At 51.9% G+C, this 23,147-nt stretch overlaps 1 protein-coding gene across 1 annotated transcript in view; it reads right to left on the bottom strand.

Moving 5' to 3' along the window:
• Positions 1 to 13,881, bottom strand: part of lrrc39 (leucine rich repeat containing 39) — a 39,351-nt gene extending 25,470 nt beyond the window's left edge. The window contains exons 1-4 of the mRNA XM_073063404.1: positions 13,835 to 13,881; positions 13,336 to 13,524; positions 13,155 to 13,260; positions 2,444 to 2,600 (exon numbers count right to left, since the gene is read on the bottom strand). Of these exons, the coding sequence (XP_072919505.1) occupies positions 2,444 to 2,600; positions 13,155 to 13,260; positions 13,336 to 13,463 (391 nt within the window). The 5' untranslated portion in view covers positions 13,464 to 13,524; positions 13,835 to 13,881. The remainder of the gene's footprint in view (positions 1 to 2,443; positions 2,601 to 13,154; positions 13,261 to 13,335; positions 13,525 to 13,834) is intronic.
• Positions 13,882 to 23,147: the final 9,266 nt, after the last annotated feature.

The raw sequence follows: 23,147 nt of genomic DNA, 5'->3' as shown, positions 1-23,147 counted from the left end.
TTCACAAACTATCAAGAGGTAACTGGTGTTTGTACAAATCTTACAGGAGACCACCCTCAGTAAGAACAGGGAGGGGAAATTAGGTTGAATAGATTCACCATATTGAGCATTGTTAAAAATAGTGTATTCTATATATTGATGTGGTATTCTGTTGGAATAAAGTTTGCATCATTGAATAATGGCTGTTAGTCATCAAGGACAACCTCTTGGGCACTGGCCTGGATTCCTCTCTCAGCCTGTAACTGAGATAAACAAACCAGCACCAGAGAGTGACAGAAGCTGGATAGAGAAAAGATCATCTGACCAATCCAACAGATTCCTTTGCTGACATCGTCCAACTGCGTTTGGCATTCAACTTCACTCGCCCCATCAGTGAACTGTTCCCACACCTATGGGCTCATTTTCAAGGACTCATATTCTTGATGTTTATTGCTTATGTATTTATTATTACTACTTTTTCCTCTCTTTTTGTATTTGTACAGTTTGTTGTCCTTTGCACATTGGTTGTTTGTTCTATCCTATCGGGTCCAGTCTTTCATTGATTTTATTGTGTTTCTTGCATTTACTGTGATTGCCTGCAGGGTTGTATATAGATAGATACTTTATTGATCCCAAAGGAAATTAGCCTCACAGTAGCATTATAAGTGCACAGATATATTAGAAGGGAAGTGAAAAAGAATTTTAAAAGTATATGTACTTTGCTAATAAGTTTACTTTGAACTTTATTTTTATCTGCTGGATCTTAAGCCTGAGTAAAATGGTAATGTGGCAACAGATTCATATAAAGGGATTTGATCATACAGTTTCTGTTCTAAAACCACAGGTTTGTACTTTGTGTACATGCACAATTTTGGCATACGCCTTTGATGACCAATCAACAGTACTGCCAGAGATGGCTTTATTGAATAATATTATTTTCCTTGTAAGAAGAACATCAAGGCATTTCACTTGCCTTTACAGGTAACAGGACATGCTGATTAGCTTTGTAAAAACAAACATCGACAAATAGAGGCAAACATTATAAAGCAAGCAGATCACAGAGCTTCATTAGTGGCCAGTTAAGCCCCACAGAGCAATTTGAGGAAAATTCCTGGCACCATATTTTGAGGAAAGCAATAGGCCAAAGAAATAGCACAAAAGATGATTGTTTCAGTTTTGAGGAAACATTGAAAAAGTTAGACCTGTTCTCATATAAACAGAAGTCAGGAAGTCTAAATGTGATTTTGAACTTCATTTGGACACGGCCCAAGAGAGGACCAAGATCCAAAGATAATATTTGAAAGGCGCTATCTGGAAAAAGTTAATAAAAGAAGCTCATTGTTCCCTTAAATTAGGAACTTACAGGTTCAAAGAAAATTCAGGTCAAGTATCCCTTATCAAAAATGCTTGGGACCGGAAATGTTTCAAATTTTGGATTTTTTTTGAATTTTGGAATATATAATGAGATAGCTTGGGATTGCCATCATTTCCGACTCTGAATTTATGTGCTACCGGTAAGCAGTTGGTCTTTAACCTGTTCTTCACACACATGTACTGATACAGCCATTCAGCATGTTAGATTATCATCAGCGAAGATCTTGGCAAGCTCACTGAATTTCTGTTGCTTCATGATCAAAAGATGCTTTATCTTTAAATTTTTAATGCCATAGCTTTTCTTATATTTCTGTAACTAGCCTGCTGAATATTCACAATTACCTTCAATTTTCAGTTCATCTTGATAGATCTTTGCTTGTTTCATGATCAGCATATCATTAAGTGCAAATGTTCAATCTGATGCTGTCGAATCTACTACAATACAAATGATCAAGATCTTCATTTTTCTCTTTGTGCAGTTCTCTTTCTTATTTTTCATTAACTTCTGTTCATTACATATCTGAGGTCACTTCTCAGAACTGTCTATGGTGCACAGAGACCTGAGCATTGACTGGGAATTTTCCCAGCACCTTGTGGAATTTTCCATTTGTGACGTCAAGTCAGCATTTTAAAAAAATTGGTTTTCCGTTTGGGAATTTCAGGTAAGCAGTACTCAGCCTGTAGTAATATTTTGCACAAAATCATGACTAATTTATATAATAATCACAATTCACATTTATTGTCAGAGGATGTAAATACCATGGAAATTAGCTTCTTGCAAGGAACAGCACAATTACAAACTTGACAAACTTATTTAACAAATTATACATAATTTACACAACAAAATGAACATAATGACATGAAGTGCTAGTTGAGAGTGAAAAAAATACAAACTGAGATAGTGTTAGGGTTTTTCCAGCAGCCAGGGCAGGCAAAACTAACATCGTTCATTGATATTGTTTAATATCTATGATTGGGTTCATGAAGAAATATATTTAATTATCCAGACAAAATAACCAAATATGCTATAGCACAAGAAAGTGGGCCTTGATTACAATAGTAGACCAAAATACACAAAGTAAATGCAAACCTATTTCCCTTGGTAGTTCCTTGACTGAATTCCGTGATAGATCCAACACAAGAAGGTTATCAAATTTTCCAATAAATTGAGGAATTGTTTCCAAGCCAGTTCTGTGGATCTGCCACTCTTGTAAATATGTCAATTGTTGTATTGCATTTGGTAGTGTCTAAGAAATAAAGTAACACATTAGCATCCAACACAGAGAAGTAACAAAGCTCAGAGGAAAGATACACAAATTGAATCACAAGCTTGTACCTGAACCATTTTACTCAACATGGCTCTCCATTCAACTGCAAAAGGCAAATATCAGAGTAAAATTTGAGCTGGACTAATTCTGTACACTTTCTAAAATGGATGTTATAAGAAACCTCTGATCAGAAATATGGTCAGGTGAACCTAAAAATTAGTAAAATCTCTTTCATCTCCAGTTTTATGCCTTGTCTTGAGCAGGAAGTTTAAACAAACCAAATACAGCAAATTTACCAGTTAATCACTTGAAGTAATGTCTCTTGGTTTAAAAAGACTTGACTTTCTACTTAGGGATTCATAAATAGAACTTCAATGCACTTAAAGCCACTTAATTACTTTAAGTTACCTTTTACTTGTCTGCACACGATTTTCCTAAACAGTTGCTTTAAATTTAAAATCTTAATTTTTCTGCTGATGCCTGACTCACATTACCAAGTAGTTTTGAAGAACCTCTCTAATTAACTGACGTCTCCCAGGATTATTTATCATAATTCAAGCTCCTAACACTACGATCAGACTTCTGGACCTTCTCTTTACTTTTTCTCAAGCTTGAATGCATCGTTTCTTGGTAACCAGAAGAGGACATAGTACATCTTCTGCAGAATGCCATGCCAGAACTAGTATAGCACAGTTTGAATAAAACTGTCTCTAATTAATATTTTATTATAGCTATAAATTCAGCATTCTAATTGTGTTTTATTCATTAGATGATTGTTGAGCTCATTAAGACTCCTAGGTTTCTTTCAACTTCATCCTAAATCAGCACAGTTCAATTGCACACATTGCTGTGAGTCAACTGCTTGTGCTAACTCTGCTTAGCTCACCCAAGTGTTTTGCTTTAATTATTCCTTTAGTGTTTGTTTATCCTGTTACTAATTTCGAGCATTCTACAAATGTGACCATCTTTCAGTCTATTTTACATTAAAGTTATGGATAAATTTATAACAGCAATGATCCCAAATCTATGGCCAGTAATACCAACCAGTCAATCAAAAATGATCCCTCAAAACATTTTTTCCCTCCTATTAAGTTCTTATCCATTTTAAGTGTTTCCCTGAGTTTTTCCCTGCACCGAGTTTAGAATTAAAATTCAACATTACATGTTGCTTAGTCTTCTTGAGATCTAACCGCGCAATGGAGTCATAAAAGATATTTCCTTTCAAATGATTCCACTCCTTTAGCCCCCTAACACTTTCCCCTTCTTTAAGTCATCTATAAAACTGGATTAGCACAGAGGGGTGGAGTTTTTGAGTGTCCAAGGCAGCTCTTTAAATGCAGTATGTAGACAGACTAATGAAAGGAGTATTATTATTAGACTTTGTTATGGAAAAGGAGAATGATGTACCAATAATAAAAATCTTAAACTTGGGGGGGCGGGGGTGGTGGAGGCCAGTTTCACCAACATAAAGGAGGACTTGGCAAAGGTAGATTGGGAACAACTGTTTGCAGTTAAGTCTACATGTTCACAGTAGGAAGCAAAAAAAATGGTAAATAACAAGAGTTCAAGAGCAACATGTTCCTGTACATGTAAAAGCCAGGGGTAGCAAGCACGGAAAGCCTTGGAAGTCGAGGGAGATTGGCGGTTGGAGAAAGAGAGAGAAGGTAAAGGATGCCCACGACAGGGAAAGATAATCAATGACAAGGAACACTTTTGAATATAAAAAGTGTAGGGAGACACCTGAAATGGAAATTCAGAAGGTTGAGGGGTCACCAAAAATAACAATCAGCAGATGGGGATAAGGTAAATTCATTCTATAAATATATTAAGGGCAAAGCAATAGTTGGGGGTGGGGGGGGGGGGGAGTGATGCCCATGGGCAATCTGTATGTGGAGTGAGAATATACAGATGTGGTCCAAAATAAATGCTTTTCACCAGTATTCATAAAGAAAACAGACTCTGCAATTGGAAAATTCAGTGAAGGGATAGTGTGGGTCCTCATATACAAAGAGGAAACACTCAATGCCTTAGTGAGCTTAAAGGTGGATTGGTTTCAAGGACCAGATAGGATTTAACACACATTGCTGTGGGTGACAGAGGCAAGGGAAGAGATTGCTGGAGGTCTCAATGAGATTTTTATTATCTTCTGTAGATACAAGTGAGGCACCAGATGACCAAAGGACAAAACATGGCCCTCTTTTTCAAGCAAGACTGCAGGAAGAAGTCTAATAACTATGGACAGGCAAGCTTAGCAGCTGTAGGAAATATTCTGGAAACAATTCCTAAGGAGAGGATTAAAGATTATTTGGAATGGCAGTAACAAATCAATGATAGCCAACTGATCTGACTGAAGGCCTGACCCACAGGACAACCAGAGGCCTTCAGCAGCCAACTCCACAACAAGCCTCCCAGGCTCAACTAGACACAGCCAGTCAACTAGAAAATGTGGTAGAAGGGCTGGGCGACAGGTGAGACTGAAACAGTACAATTTCAAGTCACCCTTCCCCTTCTTACTCCCAGCAAATATCCAAGCCATCGGAAGTAAAGTAGATGAACTTAATACTAGACTTGCCCATCAATGGGAACTGACCAACTGTTGTGCACTCTTGTCTGATCAGGATATGGCTCACACCTGCTTTGCCTGACTATGCCAAACAATCCAAGGGTTTCTCAACTCACTGGATGGACCATACAGTGTCCTCAGGCAAAGTTAGAGGCAGAGAGGTCTGCTTACTAATCAACACCTCATGGTGCTCAAACATGACAGTCCTGGCAAGCTCCTGCTTACCCAACATGGAATATCTAGCAATGAAGTGCTGTCCATTCTACCTGCCACGGCAGTTCACTTCAGCTATCCTGACAGCAGTCTACATCCTACTCCAGGCAGACGTGAAACCTGCACTCAGTGAGCTATGCTCTTTGGTCAACAGCCTTGAAATTGGATACCCTGAGGCGCTCTTCATCATCACCAGTGACTTCAACCAGGCCAACTTCAAGAGTGTGTGGGTTACCACAATACTACCAGCATATCCCTCGTCTCACTAGGAGGTTGGGTGGGACGACAAACAGAGGTCATTGGTTAAGAGTGAAACGTGAAAAGTTTAAGGGAAACATGAGGGGAAGCCTCTTCACTCAGAGGGTTGTGAGAGTGTGGAATGAGCTGCCAGCACAAGTGGTGCATGTGAGCTCGATTTCAGCATTTAAGAGAAGTTAGGATAAGTACATGGATGGTAGGGGTATGGAGGGCTACGGTCCCCATGCAGGTCGATGGGAGTAGACAGTTTAAATGGTCCTTTAACATCTGCCGGACGATGCCGAGGATGTTCTACGAGTCTGTGGCGGCCAGTGCCATCATGTTTGCTGTTGTGTGCTGGGGCAGCAAGCTGAGGGTAGCAGACACCAACAGAATCAACAAACTCATTCGTAAGGCCAGTGATGTTGTGGGGGTGGAACTGGACTCTCTGACGGTGGTGTCTGAAAAGAGGATGCTGTCCAAGTTGCATGCCATCTTGGACAATGACTCCCATCCACCCCATAATGTACCGGTTAGGTACAGGAGTACATTCAGCCAGAGACTCATTCCACCGAGATGCAACACTGAGCATCATAGGAAGTCATTCCTGCCTGTGGCCATCGAACTTTACAACTCCTCCCTCGGAGTGTCAGACACCCTGAACCAATAGGCTGGTCCTGGACTTATTTCCACTTGGCATGATTAACTTATTATTATTTATTTATGGTTTTATATTGCTATATTTCTACACTATTCTTGGTTGGCGCAGCTGTAACGAAACCCAATTTCCCTCGGGATCAATAAAGTCTGTCTGTTTTGGCATGGACTAAATGAGCTGAAGGGCATGTTTCTGAGCTGCATTTCCTCTATGACTTTAAATTTCACTATCCATCGCAACAACTCCAACACACTTGTACCTACAGTTACCACTACAGATCATCGATGGAAATGATCAGGCCTGAATGGAGACCTCCCCACTCCCACCCCCCCCACCCCCCCAACCATTTCCTCAGGTCTTGGGCAGATCATCTGGCAGGGGATTTGCAGGCAGTTTAAACCTCTCCTTAGTCCAGTCTGAGATTCCAACCTGCCTGAAGGAGTCTATCATCATCCCAATGCCAAATAAAAATAGGGTAATGTACCTCAATGACTAATCCCCCATTGGCTTTACATGCACCATCACAAAGTGTTCGGGGGAATTGGTCATGGCACACATACACTCCAGCCTCCCAGACAACCTCAACCCACTGCATTTCACCTACTGCCAAAACAGGTCCATGACAAATGTCGTCCCTCTGTCCCGGCACATCTCTAGAGCATCTGGATAATAAAGGAACCCATGTCAAACTCCTATTTATTGACTACAGCTCCACTTTCAACAGCATAATATGTATCAAACAAACACATCTCCTAACTCTTAGACTTGGGACTTGGCATCCACTTCTACAGCTGGCTCCTTGACTACCTGACCAACGGACTGTAACTAGTAAGGATAGGCAGCAACATCTCTGACACAATTACCTTTGACACTGGTGCCTCACAAGGCTGCATCCTCATCCCCATACTCCCTGTGCATTTACAACTGCATGGTCAGATTCTGCTCTACCTTCATCTGCAGGTGAGTCACATCTCAAATAACGGTAAGTCAGAGTACAGGAACAAGGCAGAAAGCCAGTGACATGGTGTCAGTGACAATCTTTCTCTCAGTGTCAGCTAAACAAGAGACATGGTCATTAACTTCAGGAGCAACACACACAAAATGCTGGAGGAACTCAGTAGGTCAGGCAGCATCTACAGAAAAGATGCTTACTCTTTTCCATAGATGCTGCCTGACCTGTTAAGCTCCTCCAGAATTTTGAGTGTGTTGCTTTGGATTTCCAGCATCTGCAGATTTTCCTTGTGTTTGTGATTAACTTCAGGAACTGAGTTGAAGCACGAGCTCCTATATCAATGATGCTGAGGTAGAAATGGTTGAGAGCCTCAAGTTCCTAGATGTAAATATCACCAATGACCTGTCCTGGTCCAACTAGGTAAACATTATGGCCGAGAAAGATCACCAAAGCCAAGGAAATATGGCAGGTCTCCATTCATCCTCACTATTTTACTTTGGTTACAGATGCACCGTAGAAAGCATCCTATCCTGAAGTATCACTGCTTGATATGGCAACTGCTCTGCCAAAAGCCACATGAAATTGTAGAGAGTTGTCGACAGAGCTCGGTCCATCACAAAAACCAGCCTTCCTTCCATTGTCTATACTTCCCTCTGCCTCAGAAAAGCAGCCAACGTAACCCCTCCCACGTGGATATTCTCTCCATTTCACCCTCCCATTAGATGGAATGTACCAAAGCCAGAAAATACAAACAACCAGGCTGAAAGACAGCTTCTATCCCACTGGTAAACACTCCTAAATGAACTCAACCTCACAATCCACCTTGTCAGGATTCTTGCACCTAATTTGCCTACCTGCATTGCATTTCCTGCAACTGTAACCTATATTCTGCATTTTGTTGCTTCTTCCCTTTGTACTGCCTCAATACGCTTACGATCTGAAATAATCTGTACGAACGGCATGCAAAGCAAGGTTTTTCCACTGTATCTCAGTCCATATGACAATAATAAACCAATTCCCATTACAACATGACTTAGTCAAGGGCAGATCCAATCAACCAATTTAATCAAAATCTCCAAAAGAAGTAATAATGTGCACCAATCAGGGCAGAGCAGTGGATGTGAGTTACATGGACTTCAGCAAGGCCTTTCCCATATGGGAGGCTGGTTCAAATGGCAAGGGACCATAAGATCCCCGGAAAGTTGTTGATGAGGATTGTGTTGATGATTGGAGCCTATGAGTGGTAGTGTTCCATAAGGATCAGTACTCAGGCCCTTGCTGTTTGTAACATACCTAAATGACTTGGATGTGGATGTGAGAGGCGTGATCAGTAAGTTTGTGGATAACATGAAGATTGACGGGATTATTGATGGCATGGAAGGTGTGCAAAGAGTTACCTACAATTTGCTGAAAATGGCTGATGGAAGTTAATCCAGAAAAATATGAGGTCATGCATTTTGGGAAAACTAGGAAAACTAAGGAGGTTAGGATATACATCATCAATGGCAGGATGTCAGGGTGTATTGAGGAACAGAAGGAATTTGGAGTACAAGTCTTCAGATGCTTTCAAGTGGTAACACGGGTAGACAATGTACTTAGGAAGGCATGTGAAATATTGGACTTCATTAGCTGGGAAATTGAATACAGCGGTAGGGAAGTTATACTCCAACTTTATGAAACCTTGGTCAGATCTCAGCTGAGTTACAGCATGGATTTCTGGTCACCAGGCCACAGGAAAGATGTAATGGCACTAGAAATGCTGCAAAGGAGATTCACCAGGATGCTGGCTAGGATGGAGTGTTGTAGTTCTGAGGAGACACTGGAGAAGCTTGATCTGTTCTCCCCAAAACAGAGGGGATTAAGAAGGGAAATGAATGATGTATATATAATATTGACAAGTACAGACAGGAATCTTTTCCTCCTTATCAAATTAAAGGACATAGATTTAATAAGGGAGAAGATACTGAGGGGATAAGAGAGGGATCTTCTGCACCCAGAGAGTGGTAACTGTCTAAAGCTGAGTCACCAACAAAATTTAGATATCTAGATGAACAGTTGAATTGTCAAGGCACAGAGGGCAATGGACCAAGTAATGGGAAGTGGGATTAATATGGAATGGTGCCCATAAGCTCTTGTGTTTGAGCTGACTTGAAAGACACATTTCCTCCATACTTGTGAGATTCTATGACCTTTATAAACCTACCTTCCCACCCCCCCCCCCACACACACATTCTATAACATGTATGGTTGATGAATTAGATAACTTTGATACAACCTGAAGTATTTAATTTCACTGAAGTTGGTATTTAATACAAGTAGTTTTTGTTATGATAAAGCCATTTGTGTGGCAATTACTGGATTGTAATTGGACAGCTTGTCCTTAATCCCAATATTTTCTTATTTCTTTAAAAATATATACATACAGCACATGGAACGATAAGACTAACTGGTCTGTAATTGCATGTTCCAGTTTGTGATCATACTGATGAACGTACCCTCCTGACCATGAATCTGTCAAGCAATGCTGAGCAAACACTACAAGCATCTCCTAAGATCCAGAAACATCCGACTGATGGCACTGCTGACTCAGCAAATTCTCGCCAATCCTCCAAGAGCTGAAGATGTCCAATTAAAATTAACAAATGAAGAATAGAAGTGCACAGGTCCTGATGAAGTGCTGACTGGACTATTGACGGTGGGAGGCAGAAACGCTGAGTCTGTCAGTTATTCCTTAAAACTCTCACATATTGAAGAATTCCTCACCGACTTATTTAACAACAGCACCTTTATCACATTATCACCTTGAAAAAAAAATGTCACCAGTTCAATTATGAAAACTACCAAGACATTGCTTTCCTCTCCATCACTTGGAAGACACACAAGTTCTAAAATAACCAGTATGGCTTCAAATTATCACAGGCTACCAGGTACATGATTTCTGCAAATGTCTAAAGTTTAAAAAGGCTGCTGCAAAACACCAGCCACCGGAGGCCTAATCCAGGAAAGGCATCAACAACACTACCTGGAACTGTACGTTGCCCTCATTGAGCTGATCAAAACCTTTGACTCTGTTAATCGAAAGACTGCAAGGAAAATTGTGTCAATGGTTCAGCTGCTGCTACAAATTTACTCTTGATGTAGGATTCCTCCATTCTGTACAGCACCTCTAGCACAGAGCCCTTTACATTCTGAAAGGCATAAAACAGGACAGCGTTCAGCATTTTCCCAGTAGTAATGAGAATGCCAACCCAATACAGTCTGCCATACTGTATATCATGAGTACCAATATCAAACTGATAGTAACCTGTTCAGCATCCCTGCTAAGGAGGATGTAATGTTGAAAGTAACAGCCAAATTCCTGTGCACAGATATCATTATTAAAAATCCATAGGAGAATGTACAAATAACGCGTCTACTTCTCTACAGTAGTTAACCTCACACAAGTTTACAGACAAACCCGAACATGGGCAAAACAAAGTCTCCTCATTCATGTTCTAAGCAACCAACAGACTAAGCAAACAAATTACTGACTAAACAACAGGAATCTGGAAAATGTGGAACCTGCTGCCTACCTTAGCAGCCATCCCTACCAGATGGAAAAATAAAGTTGCTGAGATTCAGCACACAGAGTCTGATGAACCAACATTGCCTGTGGCATTCTAACTCACAACAACTGTAACTTCTTCAGATTGGTTTGCAAGTGGTGGCAAATCCATCTCTTCTCTATAAAGTCCTGATTAACCCACAGGAAAATCCAGTGAAACCTAAACCACCAGCTCCAGCACTTCCTCTACAAAATCCGCAGCATACATAGAGAAGATTGATTATCAAAACCAGGCCAAAATCCGCAGCGTTAACACGCTGGTGATTTATATCAACAACTGAGGTTGAGCAGGCACTGTGTATACCTAATGCACAGCCACCTGAAATATTGCCCTGCCAGCCTATCCAAGGGAAAAGAAATGGGATGACCAAATGAAAAACCTTAACGACACCCTCAAGGCAAACACCAAAAGATACGTCGTCAGTCGCACACTGGGAGACAGTAGCCCAGAACAAAGTCAGCTCAAGCTTATTAGAGAATGCATGACCACTATTGTAGAAAAGTGTTCCACCTGGCAGAGAAAAATGGCTGTCTCAATGCATTTGGGGCCTGACCTTGCCTATAAAACCATCAACCAGTGTATCTGTAGCTCTAAGATCAAACTTCTCAGTTACCTAACAACCCATAACAAAAACCTTCAAAGAAAATCCCTCAACAGCAAGCGATCATTATGGTTATTTACATAGCTAACTATAGTAACACCCTAATGGTCATAGATTGATTTTAATTACCACAAGATAGGTTTGGTTTCACTTCACCTCAACTAAACTATTAAGGTTCTGAACACAAGAGATTCTGCAGATGCTGGAAATCCAGACCAACACACAAAATGGTGGGGGAACTCAACAGGCCAGGCAGCATGTATGGAGAGAATTAGACAGTCGATGTTTTGGGCTGTGACCTATCATCAGGCCTGGAAAGAAAGGGAGAAGAAGACAGAAGATGTGGAGAAAGGAAGGAGTGCAAGCAGCAGATGATCGGGAGACGAGGTGAGGGGAAGAGGAAGGAAGTAAGAGACTGGGAAGTGATAAGTGGGAGAGGTAAAGGGCTGAAGATGGAAAGGACAGGAGATCATGGGAAAAAAGGAAGGAAGAGCAGCACCAAAGGGAGATGATAGGCAGGTAAGGAGAAGAGAAGAACTAAGAGCAGAGCTAGAATGGGGAATGGTAATAGAGCGTAGGGGAGGTGGGAGAAATTACCATAAGATAGAGAAATTAATGTTTATACCATCAGGTTGGAGACTACCTAGATGGACCATCAGGTTAGAGACTACCTAGATGGAAATAAGAGGCACTTCTCTTCCAACCTGAGTGAAACCTCATCGTGACAGTAGAGGCCACAAACCGACGTATCAGAGTGAGAGTGGTAAGCTGAACTGAAATGGGAGGCCACCAGGAAATCCTAACTTTTGTGATGGATAGAGCGAAGGTGCTTTACAAAGTGGCCTCTAAAGATTCACAGTTGAGAACAAGAGAGTTAACTAACTCCCCCACCCACAAAACACATTTGCTTTGTACCACTCTGGGAAATGCTTTCCCCAGATTCAAAGCCACTTTTCTCCAATATCAGGTACCCATGATGAATAACAGACACTGTACCCTCTAGCAGGGTTTAAACTCTGAACACAACACTAAACCGGCCGAACTCAATGTCTCACAAAGTCTCCACTCTTTGGAGTACAGTCAGTGCCTGTGAATTCGTATTCCCTTATAAATCAATTGTATTTGGAGAAAGGTTAAAAATGGTTGTTCAAGATGTAGAAGACTGATTTCCCAGACCAAATAGAAACAAAGTTGGTCCCAAACAAAGTTTCTGATTATAAAGAATAACTTAAAATAATATTTTAATTTTATTTTAAAGCTAATTATCCCATATTGCTTTCCTTTTCTTTAACGGGAAAGCTTTGCTCCTGATGTGTGGGCTTCTGTATTTTATACTAAGTAATCACACCCAAAGGATCAGGGGAATTAATTATCCTTAAACCATTAAAATGAACATCCTGTACTTACGTTATTAGGGAATGAGATATAACTTGCGTTTGTTATGGGTTCCTAATTTCAGAAGTTTCCAGGGAGCCTTCGGGCCAATTGAAATGCAGTCTTTCTGGTGTTTACTTACTGTGTCAACAAGGTGCAGGTACGCTGGGTTTCACCAATACTCATCACTGAGACTTTGTCAAAATGCACTTGAACAAGCTGCATAGACACGAACCATTTGGCCCATCTAGTTCCTACCCGAAGCGCCCAGCCCACCTCCATTCCCCATCCTTCATGTCCTCACCTCCCGTGACTTTAGGAGTCACTGACCTTCCACGTTTCGTTCTCAATCTTCAGCACAACCCTTCCCTCTGTTGTGATCACTTTCTCTTTCAACCTGGCCAGATTTATTCGCTCCTGCCACACCACCGTTACCCTGCGCAGAGGTGAAATGGTTATAAACCGTCACAAGAGAATCGGTTCTGACCTTGCGGCTGCTACCTGCACTCACCCCTTCAGCCCCTTCCTTTTGGACCACTCCTTTTCTCTCTCTCGGTCTTCTTTGAACTGCTGGATCCTTCCTTCCCAAAGTGCTTTGACATTACCAACCGTGCCGGCGCAGACCGCCAACGCTTTCATGGTGTGAGGCAGATCCCGAGGGTCATCGCATGGTCCCGGTGGATCCCAGCGCGGTGAGGGTCTGCGGGTAAAACAAATATTAGCATCCCTAGAGAGGGCCGCGGGAACGCCTCCTTCCCAAAACACACTCACTCACTCGCCCACCCACCACCCAGATGCCCCCAGCCCCGTTCGTGCACTGAGGCTGGGTCACTATTGTCCCAGCTGTTATCTACATTAAGTTGGTTGTTTCTTCTGCTGCTGCCAATCTGTTTAACTAATTGTGCGGGAGCGCTCATGTTGTATTTTAATTCGCTTCGGAACAGAGTGCACTTGAAATAAAAGCCCGAAACCATCTCAATCAGACAATGGAATTAAACCTCAAACCCTACCCGTAGTCCACTCAGCCGGTTGCTCCTCATTAGAATAGCTCCACGTGGTAATCCAAGGGCGAAATGTGATGCTGGTCTAAATTTAAACCACGACACAAATAAAGAGACGACCAGCTGGCCGAGCGCCCGGGACCTGGAATTGACATTAGAACCGACATTTTGCTTACTGAATGTCGATGACTAATTTTGTTTTGTTGTGAGCAGTTGCCGCTTTATTCGGTGTCTCCTGGTTCGTGGTCTTCTACTGTTGGTTCAAGGTTCGACGTGCGAGTTCCGAGATGCTCCTCCGCACACCATTGTTGTAGGGGCGGTTATTTGAGTTACTGTCGCCTTCCAGTCAGTTTGAACCAGTCTGGCCATTCTCCTCTGACCTCTCTTCGCCCGCAGAGCTACCGCTCGTTGGATTTTTTTTCACCATTAAAAAAAAATCTAGAGACTGGTGTCCGTGGGAAAACCTGGAAAATTAGTCGTTTCTGAGATGCTCATAAGTCATAGGAGCAGTAATAGGCCACTTGGCTCATCGAGTCTGCGCCGCCATAGAATCATGGCTGATTCATTTTGCCCTCCTCAGCCCCACTCCCCTGCCTTCTCCCCTCCTCAGCCCCACCCCCCGGCCTTCACCCCTCCTCAGCCCCACCCCCCGGCCTTCACCCCTCCTCAGCCCCACTCCCCTGCCTTCACGTCTCCTCAGCCCCACACCCCGGCCTTCTCCCCTCCTCAGCCCCACTCCCCGGCCTTCACCCCTCCTCAGCCCCACCCCCCGGCCTTCTCCCCTCCTCAGCCCCACCCCCCGGCCTTCTCCCCTCCTCAGCCCCACTCCCCTGCCTTCACGTCTCCTCAGCCCCACTCCCCGGCCTTCTCCCAGCCCCCACCTCCCCGGCCTTCTCCCCCTCCTCAGCCCCACTCTACTTCCCAGGCCTCTCTCGCCCCTCCTCCTGCCCCCACTCCCCCTGCCCTTCACGTCTCCTCAGCCCCACTCCCCTGCCTTCACGTCTCCTCAGCCCCACACCCCCCGGCCCTTCTCCCCTCTCCTCAGCCCCACTCCCCCTGCCTTCATCTCCTCCTCAGCCCCACACCCCCGGCCTTCTCCCCTCCTCAGCCCCACACCCCGGCCTTCTCCCCTCCTCAGCCCCACTCCCCCGGCCTTCTCCCCCTCCTCAGCCCCACTCCCCGGCCTTCTCCCCTCCTCAGCCCCACTCCCCTGCCTTCACGTCCTCCTCAGCCCCACCCCCCGGCCTTCTCCCCCTCCTCAGCCCCACTCCCCGGCCTTCTCCCCTCCTCAGCCCCACTCCCCTGCCTTCACGTCTCCTCAGCCCCACTCCCCGGCCTTCTCCCCTCCTCAGCCCCACTCCCCTGCCTTCTCCCCTCCTCAGCCCCACTCCCCCTCCCAGGCCCCACTCCCCGCCTTCTCCCCTCCTCAGCCCCACTCCCCTGCCTTCTCCCGTCTCCTCAGCCCCACACCCCGGCCTTCACCCCTCCTCAGCCCACCCCGCCTCCCCTCCCAGCCCACTCCCCTGCCTTCACCCCTCCCTCAGCCCCACCCCCCGGCCTTTCTCCCCTCCTCAGCCCCACTCCCCGGCCTTCTCCCCTCCTCAGCCCCCACTCCCCCTGCCTTCACGTCTCCTCAGCCCCACTCCCCCGGCCTTCTCCCCTCCTCAGCCCCACTCCCCTGCCTTCACGTCTCCTCAGCCCCACACCCCGGCCTTCTCCCCTCCTCAGCCCCACTCCCCTGCCTTCACCCCTCCTCAGCCCCACCCCCCCGGCCTTCTCCCCTCCTCAGCCCCACCACCCCGGCCTTCTCCCCTCCTCAGCCCCACTCCCCGGCCTTCTCCCCTCCTCAGCCCCACTCCCCTGCCTTCACGTCTCCTCAGCCCCATTCCCCGGCCCTTCTCCCCCTCCTCAGCCCCACTCCCCTGCCTTCACGTCTCCTCAGCCCCACACCCCGGCCTTCTCCCCCTCCTCAGCCCCACTCCCCTGCCTTCTCCCCTCCTCAGCCCCAACCCCCGGCCTTCTCCCCTCCTCAGCCCCACTCCCCGGCCTTCTCCCCTCCTCAGCCCCACTCCCCTGCCTTCACGTCTCCTCAGCCCCACTCCCCGGCCTTCTCCCCTCCTCAGCCCCACTCCCCGGCCTTCTCCCCTCCTCAGCCCCACCCCCCGGCCTTCACCCCTCCTCAGCCCCACTCCCCTGCCTTCACGTCTCCTCAGCCCCACTCCCCTGCCTTCTCCCCTCCTCAGCCCCACTCCCCCTGCCTTCACGTCTCCTCAGCCCCCACTCGCCGGCCTTCTCCCCTCCTCAGCCCCACTCCCCTGCCTTCACGCCTCCTCAGCCCCACTCCCCGGCCTTCTCCCCTCCTCAGCCCCACTCCCCTGCCTTCTCCCCTCCTCAGCCCCACTCCCCTGCCTTCTCCCCTCCTCAGCCCCACTCCCCGGCCTTCTCCCCTCCTCAGCCCCACCCCCCGGCCTTCTCCCCTCCTCAGCCCCACTCCCCGGCCTTCTCCCCTCCTCAGCCCCACTCCCCTGCCTTCTCCCCCTCCTCAGCCCCCACTCCCCTGCCTTCACCCCTCCTCAGCCCACCCCCCCGGCCTTCTCCCCTCCTCAGCCCCACTCCCCTGCCTTCACCCCTCCTCAGCCCCACCCCCCGGCCTTCTCCCCTCCTCAGCCCCACCCCCCCCGGCCTTCTCCCCTCCTCAGCCCCACTCCCCGGCCTTCTCCCCTCCTCAGCCCCACTCCCCTGCCTTCACGTCTCCTCAGCCCCACTCCCCGGCCTTCTCCCCTCCTCAGCCCCACTCCCCTGCCTTCACGTCTCCTCAGCCCCACTCCCCGGCCTTCTCCCCTCCTCAGCCCCACTCCCCTGCCTTCACGTCTCCTCAGCCCCACACCCCGGCCTTCTCCCCTCCTCAGCCCCACTCCCCTGCCTTCACGTCTCCTCAGCCCCACTCCCCGGCCTTCTCCCCTCCTCAGCCCCACTCCCCTGCCTTCACGTCTCCTCAGCCCCACACCCCCGGCCTTCACCCCTCCTCAGCCCCCACCCCCCGGCCTTCTCCCCTCCTCAGCCCCCACCCCCCGGCCTTCTCCCCTCCTCAGCCCCACTCCCCGGCCTTCTCCCCTCCTCAGCCCCACTCCCCTGCCTTCACGTCTCCTCAGCCCCACTCCCCGGCCTTCTCCCCCTCCTCAGCCCCACTCCCCGGCCTTCTCCCCTCCTCAGCCCCCACTCCCCTGCCTTCACGTCTCCTCAGCCCCACTCCCCTGCCTTCACGTCTCCTCAGCCCCACACCCCGGCCTTCTCCCCTCCTCAGCCCCACTCCCCTGCCTTCATCCCTCCTCAGCCCCACCCCCCGGCCTTCTCCCCTCCTCAGCCCCCCACCCCCCCGGCCTTCTCCCCTCCTCAGCCCCACTCCCCGGCCTTCTCCCCTCCTCAGCCCCACTCCCCCTGCCTTCACGTCTCCTCAGCCCCACCCCCCCGGCCTTCTCCCCTCCTCAGCCACACTCCCCGGCCTTCTCCCCTCCTCAGCCCCACTCCCCTGCCTTCACGTCTCCTCAGCCCCACTTCCCCGGCCTTCTCCCCTCCTCAGCCCCACTCCCCTGCCTTCTCCCCTCCTCAGCCCCACCCCCCGGCCTTCACCCCTCCTCAGCCCCACTCCCCTGCCTTCACGTCTCCTCAGCCCCACACCCCGGCCTTCTCCCCTCCTCAGCCCCACTCCCCCTGCCTTCACCCCTCCTCAGCCCCACCCCCCCGGCCTTCTCCCCTCCTCAGCCCCACTCCCCGGCCTTCTCCCTCCTCAGCCCCACTCCCCTGCCTTCACGTCTCCTCAGCCCCACACCCCCGGCCTTCTCCCTCCTCAGCCCCACTCCCCTGCCTTCACCCCTCCTCAGCCCCACCCCCCGGCCTTCTCCCCTCCTCAGCCCCACCCCCCCGGCCTTCTCCCCTCCTCAGCCCCACTCCCCGGCCTTCTCCCCTCCTCAGCCCCACTCCCCTGCCTTCACGTCTCCTCAGCCCCCATTCCCCGGCCTTCTCCCCTCCTCAGCCCCACTCCCCTGCCTTCACGTCTCCTCAGCCCCACACCCCGGCCTTCTCCCCTCCTCAGCCCCACTCCCCTGCCTTCTCCCCTCCTCAGCCCCACCCCCCGGCCTTCTCCCCTCCTCAGCCCCACTCCCGGCCTTCTCCCCCTCCTCAGCCCCACTCCCCCTGCCTTCACGTCTCCTCAGCCCCACTCCCCGGCCTTCTCCCCTCCTCAGCCCCACTCCCCCGGCCTTCTCCCCTCCTCAGCCCCACCCCCCGGCCTTCACCCCTCCTCAGCCCCACTCCCCTGCCTTCACGTCTCCTCAGCCCCACTCCCCTGCCTTCTCCCCTCCTCAGCCCCACTCCCCTGCCTTCACGTCTCCTCAGCCCCACTCGCCGGCCTTCTCCCCTCCTCAGCCCCACTCCCCTGCCTTCACGCCTCCTCAGCCCCACTCCCCCGGCCTTCTCCCCTCCTCAGCCCCACTCCCCTGCCTTCTCCCCTCCTCAGCCCACTCCCTGCCTTCTCCCCTCCTCAGCCCCACTCCCCCGGCCTTCTCCCCTCCTCAGCCCCACCCCCCGGCCTTCTCCCCTCCTCAGACCCCACTCCCCTGCCTTCTCCCCTCCTCAGCCCCACTCCCCTGCCTTCACCCCTCCTCAGCCCCACCCCCCCGGCCTTCTCCCCTCCTCAGCCCCACTCCCCTGCCTTCACCCCTCCTCAGCCCCACCCCCCCGGCCTTCTCCCCTCCTCAGCCCCACCCCCCGGCCTTCTCCCCTCCTCAGCCCCACTCCCCGGCCTTCTCCCCTCCTCAGCCCCACTCCCCTGCCTTCACGTCTCCTCAGCCCCACTCCCCGGCCTTCTCCCCTCCTCAGCCCCACTCCCCCTGCCTTTCACGTCTCCTCAGCCCCACTCCCCGGCCTTCTCCCCTCCTCAGCCCCACTCCCCTGCCTTCACGTCTCCTCAGCCCCACACCCCGGCCTTCTCCCCTCCTCAGCCCCACTCCCCTGCCTTCTCCCCTCCTCAGCCCCACTCCCCGGCCTTCTCCCCTCCTCAGCCCCACTCCCCTGCCTTCACGTCTCCTCAGCCCCACTCCCTGCTTTCACGTCTCCTCAGCCCCACTCCCCGGCCTTCTCCCCTCCTCAGCCCCACTCCCCTGCCTTCTCCCCTCCTCAGCCCCACCCCCCCGGCCTTCACCCCTCCTCACCCCACTCCCCTGCCTTCACGTCTCCTCAGCCCCACACCCCCGGCCTTCTCCCCTCCTCAGCCCCACTCCCCTGCCTTCACCCCTCCTCAGCCCCCACCCCCCGGCCTTCTCCCCTCCTCAGCCCCACCCCCCGGCCTTCTCCCCTCCTCAGCCCCACTCCCCGGCCTTCTCCCCCTCCTCAGCCCCACTCCCCTGCCTTCACGTCTCCTCAGCCCCACTCCCCCGGCCTTCTCCCCTCCTCAGCCCCACTCCCCTGCCTTCACGTCTCCTCAGCCCCACACCCCGGCCTTCTCCCCTCCTCAGCCCCACTCCCCTGCCTTCTCCCCTCCTCAGCCCCACCCCCCGGCCTTCTCCCCTCCTCAGCCCCACCCCCCCGGCCTTCTCCCCTCCTCAGCCCCACTCCCCGGCCTTCTCCCCTCCTCAGCCCCACTCCCCTGCCTTCTCCCCTCCTCAGCCCCACTCCCCGGCCTTCTCCCCTCCTCAGCCCCACTCCCCTGCCTTCACGTCTCCTCAGCCCCACACCCCGGCCTTCTCCCCTCCTCAGCCCCACTCCCCTGCCTTCTCCCCTCCTCAGCCCCACCCCCCCGGCCCTTCTCCCCTCCTCAGCCCCACTCCCCGGCCTCCCCTCCTCAGCCCCAACTCCCCTGCCTTCACGTCTCCTCAGCCCCACTCCCCGGCCTTCTCCCCTCCTCAGCCCCACTCCCCGGCCTTCTCCCCTCCTCAGCCCCCACTCCCCTGCCTTCTCCCCTCCTCAGCCCCACTCCCCGGCCTTCTCCCCTCCTCAGCCCCACTCCCCTGCCTTCTCCCCTCCTCAGCCCACTCCCCTGCCTTCACGTCTCCTCAGCCCCACTCGCCGGGCCTTCTCCCCTCCTCAGCCCCACTCCCCCTGCCTTCACGCCCTCCTCAGCCCCACTCCCCGGCCTTCTCCCCTCCTCAGCCCCACTCCCCTGCCTTCTCCCCCTCCTCAGCCCCACTCCCCGGCCTTCTCCCCTCCTCAGCCCCACCCCCCCCCGGCCTTCTCCCCTCCTCAGCCCCACTCCCCGGCCTTCCTCCCCTCCTCAGCCCCACTCCCCTGCCTTCTCCCCTCCTCAGCCCCACTCCCCGGCCTTCTCCCCTCCTCAGCCCCACTCCCCGGCCTTCTCCCCTCCTCAGCCCCACTCCCCCTGCCTTCACGTCTCCTCAGCCCCACTCGCCGGCCTTCTCCCCTCCTCAGCCCCACTCCCCTGCCTTCACGCCTCCTCAGCCCCACTCCCCGGCCTTCTCCCCTCCTCAGCCCCACTCCCCGGCCTTCTCCCCTCCTCAGCCCCACTCCCCTGCCTTCTCCCCTCCTCAGCCCCACTCCCCTGCCTTCACCCCTCCTCAGCCCCACCCCCCGGCCTTCTCCCCTCCTCAGCCCCACTCCCCTGCCTTCACCCCTCCTCAGCCCCACCCCCCGGCCTTCTCCCCTCCTCAGCCCCACTCCCCGGCCTTCTCCCCTCCTCAGCCCCACTCCCCTGCCTTCACGTCTCCTCAGCCCCACTCCCCGGCCTTCTCCCCTCCTCAGCCCCACTCCCCTGCCTTCACGTCTCCTCAGCCCACACCACCCGGTCTTCTCCCCTCCTCAGCCCCACTCCCCTGCCTTCTCCCCTCCTCAGCCCCACTCCCCCGGCCTTCTCCCCTCCTCAGCCCCACTCCCCTGCCTTCACGTCTCCTCAGCCCCACTCCCCTGCTTTCACGTCTCCTCAGCCCCACTCCCCGGCCTTCTCCCCTCCTCAGCCCCACTCCCCTGCCTTCTCCCCTCCTCAGCCCCACCCCCCGGCCTTCACCCCTCCTCAGCCCCACTCCCCTGCCTTCACGTCTCCTCAGCCCCACACCCCGGCCTTCTCCCCTCCTCAGCCCCACTCCCCTGCCTTCACCCCTCCTCAGCCCCACCCCCCGGCCTTCTCCCCCTCCTCAGCCCCACCCCCCGGCCTTCTCCCCTCATCAGCCCCACTCCCCGGCCTTCTCCCCTCCTCAGCCCCACTCCCCTGCCTTCACGTCTCCTCAGCCCCACTCCCCGGCCTTCTCCCCTCCTCAGCCCCACTCCCCCTGCCTTCACGTCTCCTCAGCCCCCACACCCCGGCCTTCTCCCCTCCTCAGCCCCACTCCCCCTGCCTTCACCCCTCCTCAGCCCCACCCCCCGGCCTTCTCCCCTCCTCAGCCCCACCCCCCCGGCCTTCTCCCCTCCTCAGCCCCACTCCCCGGCCTTCTCCCCTCCTCAGCCCCACTCCCCTGGCCTTCTCCCCTCCTCAGCCCCACTCCCCGGCCTTCTCCCCTCCTCAGCCCCACTCCCCTGCCTTCACGTCTCCTCAGCCCCACACCCCCGGCCTTCTCCCCCTCCTCAGCCCCACTCCCCTGCCTTCTCCCCCTCCTCAGCCCCACCCCCCGGCCTTCTCCCCTCCTCAGCCCCACTCCCCGGCCTCCCCTCCTCAGCCCCACTCCCCTGCCTTCACGTCTCCTCAGCCCCACTCCCCGGCCTTCTCCCCTCTCAGCACCCCTCTCCCCGGCCTTCTCCCCTCCTCAGCCCCACTCCCCTGCCTTCTCCCCTCCTCAGCCCCACTCCCCGGCCTTCTCCCCTCCTCAGCCCCACTCCCCTGCCTTCTCCCCTCCTCAGCCCCACTCCCCTGCCTTCACGTCTCCTCAGCCCCACTCGCAGGCCTTCTCCCCTCCTCAGCCCCCACTCCCCTGCCTTCACGCCTCCTCAGCCCCACTCCCCGGCCTTCTCCCCTCCTCAGCCCCACTCCCCTGCCTTCTCCCCCTCCTCAGCCCCACTCCCCGGCCTTCTCCCCCTCCTCAGCCCCACCCCCCGGCCTTCTCCCCCTCCTCAGCCCCACTCCCCGGCCTTCTCCCCTCCTCAGCCCCACTTCCCCTGCCTTCTCCCCTCCTCAGCCCCACTCCCCGGCCTTCTCCCCTCCTCAGCCCCCACTCCCCTGCCTTCACGTCTCCTCAGCCCCACCCGCCGGCCTTCTCCCCTCCTCAGCCCCACTCCCCTGCCTTCACGCCTCCTCAGCCCCACTCCCCGGCCTTCTCCCCTCCTCAGCCCCCACTCCCCGGCCTTCTCCCCGTAACCTTTGATGCCGTGCCTATTCAAGAACTTATCAACCTCTACTTTAAATACACCCGATGACCTGGCCTCCACAGCTGCCTGTGGTAACAAATTCACCACTCTCTGGCTAAAGGAAGTTTCTCCTCATCTCTGTTTTAAATGGACAACCCTATATTATGAGGTTGTACCCTCCTGTCCTAGACTCCCTTGCTATGGGAAACATCCTTTCCACATCTGCTGTCTAGGCCTTCCAACATTTGAAGGGTTTCAATGAGATCCCCCCCCTCACCCTTCTAACTTCCAGCAAGTGCAACCCAGGAGCCATCAAACGATCCGCTTATGTAACCCCTTTCATTCCCGGAATCATGCTTGTGAACCTCTGAACCCTCTCCAATACCAGCACATCTTTTCTTAGATGAGGAGCCCAAAAATGTTCACAATACTCAAGGTGAGGCCTCACCAGTGCCTTATAAAGCCTCAGCATCACATCCCTGCTCTTGTATTCTAGACCTCTTGAAATAAATACTAACATTGCATTTGCCTTCTTAATCACCAACTCAACCCACAACCTTATTATTGTTATGTATAAGGGCTCCCGAGTCCCTTTGCATCTCAGAGTTTTGGATTTTCTCTCCATGTAGAAGATAGTCTCACATTTATTTCTGCTACCAAAGCGCATGGCCATGCATTTTCCAATATTGTATTTCCATTGCCCACTTCCGTGTCCATTCTCCTAATCTGTCTAAATCCTTCTGCATCCTACCTGTTTCCTTACCACCACCTGCCTCTCCACCAATCTTCATTATCAGCTGCAAACTTGGCAACAAAGCCATCTATCTATTATCTAAATCATTGATATACAGCAGTCCCAGCACTGACCCCTGTGAAACACTACTAGTCACTGGCAGCCAACCAGAAAAGGACCTTTTTATGACCACTCACTGTCTCCTACCAATCAGCCAATGCTCTAACCATGCTAGTAACTTTCCTGTAATACCATGGGCTCTTAATTTGGTAAGCAGCCTCATGTGTGGCACCTTGTCAAAAG

Source organism: Hemitrygon akajei, chromosome 12 (genome assembly GCF_048418815.1).
Source record: "Hemitrygon akajei chromosome 12, sHemAka1.3, whole genome shotgun sequence".
Lineage (NCBI taxonomy): Eukaryota > Metazoa > Chordata > Chondrichthyes > Myliobatiformes > Dasyatidae > Hemitrygon > Hemitrygon akajei.
Note: the sequence above shows the minus strand (reverse complement) of the source record. Positions and strands in the feature narration are given on the sequence as shown.